We start from the raw sequence: 7,823 nt of genomic DNA on the forward strand, positions 1-7,823 counted from the left end.
GGATTCGACGAAGGAGCGTCCGGAGGGCTTGCGGCAACCACATGTGACGACCCCGGGCTGGACTCCTCTTCGTCCACGGTGAAAGCCGATCCGGCGATCCACAGCACAAAGTTGTAGTATTTCCTCAGCGACCAGCACGGCGGCGGCAACAATACTACAGCCAGAATAAAAGTTACGCTGCCTTTCTTTGCATGAACATTTGGGCGGCGTTATGCAAATCTTCCCACATAGTTTATGTAGACATGTGGGGGTGTGTTAGAATGAGCCATTTTAGGTAGGTGTGGCTGACTCTGAACTTTTATAAAGAATATCTCTTTGGATTTGAGACTTTAGTCTTTGCAACTTTACAGATCTTCTTTATGCACCAAGAACTTGTAACACTCCGAAGAGAAAGGAAAAGTTGAAATCGCATCATATGACCCCTTTAAAACTGTGGTGAGAACTAACCAGTGCTGAAACGGGGGGTTTCAAAATACCCTTTAAAAATACTACTAAGAATATAAAATGTATTTTTATGTTTACCCTATAAAGATCAGAAAAGATTTCACAGCAAAGAGACATGAACCACAAGCTAAAGGGGGACGTTTTTAGAATGGCATTTTACTTGCTAAAACGTATCAATCAGAAGATAGAAGCATGTGGTTGATTGAAATTGTAGGCTTTTGTAGGCTTTATAGGGTTAAAATAAAGAAAGCCAAGCGGCCCTGACAAATCTACTAGGCTGCTGGGAATTAATATATCTGACTCATCTTTTGCCAGGAATTTGTGCGGGCCACAGCGTGATGGTTTGAGGGTAAAACAAAGCTCCGGGTGGGCTAAAGTATGATCAGTAACCCTCTCACTTTGAGCTCCCTCCTCTGAGACTATGAGGCAAGCAGTAACCGCCACTCTCTCTGTGTGGAGTGAGAGGCGTTTCGGATACTCCACCCTCAAGGACTCCAGCGAGTCGCTGCTGGATGAGCGCAAGCTGAGGCCTGGTCTGAAGGAGGACTCTGTCATTGAAGAGAAAGAGCGGGCAGAGAATGAGCAGGAGCAGCTGGAGGCTGTGCTGGGACTTCCATCGTCTCCTGTGGAGGACTCCCACCAAATGGGCAGCACAGAGCCCTCGGACCCCACGCTAGACTGCAAGAAGAGTGGTGAGATGGAAGCGTCACTAGTGTCTGGCAGGAGGAAGAGTTCACTTGGTGCTTTGCCTATGCAGCGCTGCAGTTCCCTGGGCACTACAGCCCCGCAGTGGGTCCCTGATTCTCAGGCACCAGCATGCATGAAATGTGGATCCAAATTCTCCTTCACCAAAAGACGTCATCACTGCAGAGCATGTGGGAAGGTGAGAGATGCATGTGGAAATTTAAGTTTAAAGGGATAGTTTAATTATGTCATCATTTACTCATCCTAAATTTGCTCCAAACCTGTATGAGTTTCTTTCTTCTTCTGGACACAAAAGAAGATAATTTGAAGAATGTTGCTAACCAAACAGTTGTTGATCCCCATTGATTTCCACAGTATGAAAAAATATGTAATGGAAGTGGATGGCTACAAGCAATTGGTTATTTACCAACATTCTTCAATAGTACCAACAATAATACCAATAGTAATGTTGTTACGACACTGGAATTTCTAAATTCGATACGATACCTTGAAAAATATTGATATTTGATACCATTTTGAATACCATGGGGAAGAACTCCCAAAACATTAAGGGCATAAAATTTGAGATTTCTATTGAAAGAAAAAATATAATAAGGCTAGAACATTTGCATATGTTTATTTGAAATTTCTTAGAAAATTCTTTAGAGAGAAGTATAATTTTTTTCCCATTTTTACCGAAAATGGGGTGGTGTGAGCATTATGGAGCATTGATTCATACTGTAAGTCAGAGGGTGCCGTTGCGCAGAAACTCAAAATATGCCACATAAAAGTAATATAATATGTGACATTCCAGGAAATCCCTAATATGGACAAAGGCATCCAGCTGTATGGCTGAAACGGCACATTCACACGGGGTGTCCGCGTTAATGCTTAATTTACTTTGAATGGGTGACGTCATGCATTACCGAACTAAATTGTGGGTCCGTCGGCATCGTGTCACCAAAGCCACTAGAAGGCAAGCCTGCAACTTTTAGCCAAAAAAGCGTAATGGCTAATGCTAATGCTTCCGGTTTGCCAGTATGTGGGAAAGAAGACCAGAGGCCGTTATTTTTTTTAATGGATGTCAATGGAGGAGAGGCTTCACTACACTGAATAAACAGCTTTTTAGAGGAAACCGCTTATAATTTAATGGATCGACAGCCTATCAGCTAATCTCTAACATGTTTTACACTAAGCAATACTTTTGGATTGAACTATTTTTAGAGTTTACACTGAAAAAAATGCCGTTTTATAAGAGAAGTCACTGACTTTTTGCGACAGGTGGGATACAGCTTACGGCACTTCTCATTCATTCCTATGGTATCCGTAAACGGCGATTGAGTGTCGCACAACTCTGACTGAAATTCAATGATGTCAAGGCTGTAATGTGATTGGTTATTAAGGCACACGTGATCCAAGTTGACCATTACGCTTTCTCCAATAGTAAGTAATACAGACCCTCTCATTTCCCTATAGTGAGACCATCTCTGCGTCACTGGCATTGCTCGCGGCAGAAGTTGAAAATTTCTCAACTTTTCAAGTGCCAATGGAGGCGTCAGCCAATCAGATTGCCTTATGCAAATAGCCTAGCTCAGGCACTGTTGTCACTATGATGATCGCGTCAGCACCAAGCTTCAGACACGCCCTCCGTCAAGTGTTGATGCCGACACCCCGTGTGAATGTACCATATAGTGATGGGAAGTTCGCATAATTTTACTGACTCGGATCTTTCAATCTCGTTCAGCCAAATTAACGAATCCTTTTTCAAGTCATTTCGTTCATTTCTGCAGAATTTAATTAAAATGTTACGTTAATATCCAAATTCCCCAACACATCTATTTACGCAAACATTGATCACATTTTGAATAAGTCAAAACTATAATGCAACCAAAACCAAATGATAAAAAACAGACATGATTGATTCATTGCTTAGCTGGCTATGCAGTCTGCTAGTTCACCACCTCACCTCCCGAGTCTTTGGGTCGTTCGTTCGTTTGTCACGTCACATCCTTGTAAGGCTAACTGAAAACTATGCAGTGTTTACAGGAAAGAGAATTTATTAGTTCACCTCTCGAGTCCTCGGGTACGAGTCGTTCGTTCTTTTGTCACGTGACCGTTTCCTGGATCAGTATCTCGTAATGTTGTGTTATATTTCCATATTATCAAAGTGATTTTCCCCATCATACGGATAAAGTTGAAAGCATTAACTAACTCTTCATTACCACATTCAATGTTATGGAAAAGAACCATCACAGAAATTCACAAATTTATAAATCGTAAGAAATAAAAAGCTATAAAGCTCAAAATTTGAGACCAGAAACATTACATAACTGTAAGAGTAAAAAAAACTAACTACACACTTGTTTGTAAGGAAGGTTGGGAATTATTAACTAATTTCTGTATCCATTGCTGCTGTCAAAAGAACAAAAGTCAAAAGACTCGGACTCGAAGACTCAAGAGGTGAACCAATCATTTCTCTTTCCAGTACAGACTGCATTGCCTCTAGTTTATGGGGAAATTAACTAATCATTTCTGTTTCCTGTACAGAACCTATTGGATGTTGCGCATGCGCAGTCAACACGAAATCAACGAATCGTTCAAGAACCACCCATCATTACACTGTAACTGAATAAAATGGATAGAAATGCTTTAACTGATCAAACATGAAGACAGTAATAATATATTGTTTATCTGTGTTCTTAAAGCCATCCCAGGTATTTCATAAGAATAAAGTAATTTTATATATAATGCAATGCTATTTGACATACAGCAGAATAGTATAAATGTTTTCTGCCTCATTCTGATAAGAAGTCACATCAGATCACAAATGGAAGTTATATACTGGCATTATGAAGTGAATTTGGAGTAAAGATATGCTGTTAAATGTGTATTTTGTTGGACAACAGGTTTATAAATGCTTCTCATTACACTGTGGTTTGAGTGAATTGGCTGTCAGAGAGAAGAGAGAGTGAGAAAGCACAGCTGCTATCAGTGTATCGATAGCCTACTTAAAAAAAAAAGTTTTGAAACCGTTTTAGATAAATGATAAAAAACAGACATGATTGATTCATTGCTTAGCTGGCTATGCAGTCTGCTAGTTCACCACCTCACCTCCCGAGTCTTTGGGTCGTTCGTTCGTTTGTCACGTCACATCCTTGTAAGGCTAACTGAAAACTATGCAGTGTTTACAGGAAAGAGAATTTATTAGTTCACCTCTCGAGTCCTCGGGTACGAGTCGTTCGTTCTTTTGTCACGTGACCGTTTCCTGGATCAGTATCTCGTAATGTTGTGTTATATTTCCATATTATCAAAGTGATTTTCCCCATCATACGGATAAAGTTGAAAGCATTAACTAACTCTTCATTACCACATTCAATGTTATGGAAAAGAACCATCACAGAAATTCACAAATTTATAAATCGTAAGAAATAAAAAGCTATAAAGCTCAAAATTTGAGACCAGAAACATTACATAACTGTAAGAGTAAAAAAAACTAACTACACACTTGTTTGTAAGGAAGGTTGGGAATTATTAACTAATTTCTGTATCCATTGCTGCTGTCAAAAGAACAAAAGTCAAAAGACTCGGACTCGAAGACTCAAGAGGTGAACCAATCATTTCTCTTTCCAGTACAGACTGCATTGCCTCTAGTTTATGGGGAAATTAACTAATCATTTCTGTTTCCTGTACAGAACCTATTGGATGTTGCGCATGCGCAGTCAACACGAAATCAACGAATCGTTCAAGAACCACCCATCATTACACTGTAACTGAATAAAATGGATAGAAATGCTTTAACTGATCAAACATGAAGACAGTAATAATATATTGTTTATCTGTGTTCTTAAAGCCATCCCAGGTATTTCATAAGAATAAAGTAATTTTATATATAATGCAATGCTATTTGACATACAGCAGAATAGTATAAATGTTTTCTGCCTCATTCTGATAAGAAGTCACATCAGATCACAAATGGAAGTTATATACTGGCATTATGAAGTGAATTTGGAGTAAAGATATGCTGTTAAATGTGTATTTTGTTGGACAACAGGTTTATAAATGCTTCTCATTACACTGTGGTTTGAGTGAATTGGCTGTCAGAGAGAAGAGAGAGTGAGAAAGCACAGCTGCTATCAGTGTATCGATAGCCTACTTAAAAAAAAAAGTTTTGAAACCGTTTTAGATATTTCAGTATTGATGAGTATCGAAAAATCAATATTTTTGACAACACTAATTGCTAGTTAAGTTTCCTCTACCAAAAATATTTAAGTTGATATTATATGATGATATTAAGTTATATGTATGAGTTTGTTCCAATGTTTGGAACAACTTGAGGGTAAATAAATTTTTCATCCCTTTAGGATGTTATTCTCCTTCAAAACATGAACGGTCAATTTGTTTCACAGGTGTTTTGTGTGGTGTGCTGTGACCTGAGATTCAGACTGACTCATCTCGGTGGGAAAGAGGGGCGTGTTTGTGTAACCTGTCATTCAGCTTTGATGAACCGTGAGTGTCGTGGTGGATTCCCCTACTTGTGTGCTTTCACACATTAGTTACACAGTTACAGTGATGTCATTTCATCAGGGACGCTTCGCAAGGACCAGAAGAAGGTCTGGTTTGCAGATAATCTCCTTCCTCAGTCTGAGAGTAGAAGTGCCAACAGCTCTCCCGTTTACAGGAGTGTGTCCCACACAGAGAGGGCTGAGCTCGCCCAGGCGGTATGACAGGACATCTTTCTGCTTCTCTGCTTGTCTGTTATTTAGTTTAAATGTATTATTTTCCCTTTGATTTTTGTGAAGTAACATAAATAAAATATAAATATGAATATATATATATATATACACATAAATGTAAATATGTCTTATTTACATTTATTTCTTAAATGTAAATAATATTTCTTAAATATAGATATGTATGTGTGTCAATTTGATGGCCCTAATGAATTTATTTACTTTATTTAGTTTGATTTTATTATTATTTTTTATTTTAAATTTCCCATTAATCTTTGTGAAGAAACATTTTTACAGTCTTATAACGACCCTATATTTTATTTTAATGTCTTTTTAATCTTTGTAAAATGACTTTAAATAACATTTTTGCCTTCTTGTAATGACCCTTTATAATCACCTTATTGAGAGGATGTTTTTTATTTTATTTTATTTTATTTATGGTTTCATTTTATTCTTTGTGAAGTAACCTTTAGAAAATTTTTACATTTTTATAATTTTTTTATTAGCACAATGACTTTCAATGTTTTTTTACGCTGTAGGAAGTGCCTGACCTTAGAGCAGGAGATGAAGTCAGTGGTCTTAGTGGCAACTGTACTAAACCTGCTCCACCAAAGGACCTTCCCCCAATTCTGACATCTACAGGGGTCAAAGGAGGTAAGAATGTGTCCTAATAAGCACACTAGCTCTGACTAATTAGGAATAATTCACCCCAAAATCATTTTCCCAAACATTCATTACTTACTTCTGTGGAACAAAAATATTTTCCATATAATGAATGCATACAGTGATCGCATGCTGCCATGCACCAAAATCCTTTTATGATGGCAACAATATGAGAATAAACAATGACAAAAATGCTATATTTGAGTAAACCATCATTAAAAACAGTCACTATGAAATGTTGTTGATATTTCTAAAGCATTTCATGAGTGATTTTGATATTTCAGAGGCTGGTTCTTGTCTTTATTTCTGCAGACTACACTTTGGAGGAGAAGAGAACCGAGTCGTCGCTCTTAGAGGAGTTGGAGAGAGGTCTTGCTGAGCCTCTGGTGTTTGTGCTCAACGCAAACCTGCTGGCTGTGGTGAAGATTGTCAGCTGTATGTTGCAAATGTTTGTTCTCAACAAAGCTGTTCTGTAGACGGTGTGGTCAGTCGTATCCAAACTGTTTGTGTGTGCATCTGTTCTCAGGATGTGTGTGCAATAACAGTTCGGTTTAACTTGAAGAAATTACGACAGAAATGTATTTTATACTAAAATGTAATTCTTAAAATAATAATAATAATAATAATCATAATATATTATTATTTTTAAGTAATATCATGCAACAAAGATATTTTTCATTCATGTTTTAATTTACACAGTTCTGTTGTGCAGCATCTTATTTGACAAAAAATAAAAAGAAGTGCGGAACGAGGAGACATCAATAATGAGATTTTAATGACTTCAAGGGAACCAGGAAAACACGTAGCTGAGAAGGTTGACGCATACAATACCAGACGAAGAACTAAGAACACTTCAAATACACAAGACATGACGAGAAACACCTGGAACTAATGAAACATAATAACATGAGGGAAAACACAGTTGGAAACAAATGGGAAACAATCAGGGAGCAGGAACAGGAAAACCAAATAAGGGCATGGAAACACATGGGGAGCAAAACACGGAACAGAGTCTGACATTACTACCCCCCCTCCCGGAAAGGCGCGTCCCGCACTGTAACAACTCCACCAGGGAGGGTGCCCTGGAGGCTGGTGCAGGACTGGGACACAGGGAATACCTCCAGGGCGGAGCAGGCAGTTCGGGGCGCCATGGTGGAGCAGGCAGACAAGGAAGCCATGGCGGAGCAGGCAGTTCAGGAGGCCATGGCAGAACAGGGAGCTCGGGGAGCCATGGCGGAGCAGAGAGTTCAGGAGGCCATGGCGGAACAGGGAGCTCAGGGCGCCTGGCCCGGCCTCCATGGA

At 38.9% G+C, this 7,823-nt stretch overlaps 1 protein-coding gene across 1 annotated transcript in view; it reads left to right on the forward strand.

Moving 5' to 3' along the window:
• Positions 1-7,823, forward strand: part of LOC107602767 (zinc finger FYVE domain-containing protein 9-like) — a 23,453-nt gene that overhangs the window by 6,875 nt on the left and 8,755 nt on the right. Inside the window, exons 3-7 of the mRNA XM_016295342.1 lie at positions 1,158-1,327; positions 5,535-5,634; positions 5,713-5,846; positions 6,398-6,512; positions 6,834-6,956. Coding sequence (XP_016150828.1) covers positions 1,158-1,327; positions 5,535-5,634; positions 5,713-5,846; positions 6,398-6,512; positions 6,834-6,956 — 642 coding nt within the window. The remainder of the gene's footprint in view (positions 1-1,157; positions 1,328-5,534; positions 5,635-5,712; positions 5,847-6,397; positions 6,513-6,833; positions 6,957-7,823) is intronic.

This window comes from Sinocyclocheilus grahami, unplaced genomic scaffold (assembly GCF_001515645.1).
Source record: "Sinocyclocheilus grahami isolate Dianchi unplaced genomic scaffold, SAMN03320097.WGS_v1.1 scaffold335.1, whole genome shotgun sequence".
NCBI classification, from domain to species: Eukaryota; Metazoa; Chordata; class Actinopteri; order Cypriniformes; family Cyprinidae; genus Sinocyclocheilus; species Sinocyclocheilus grahami.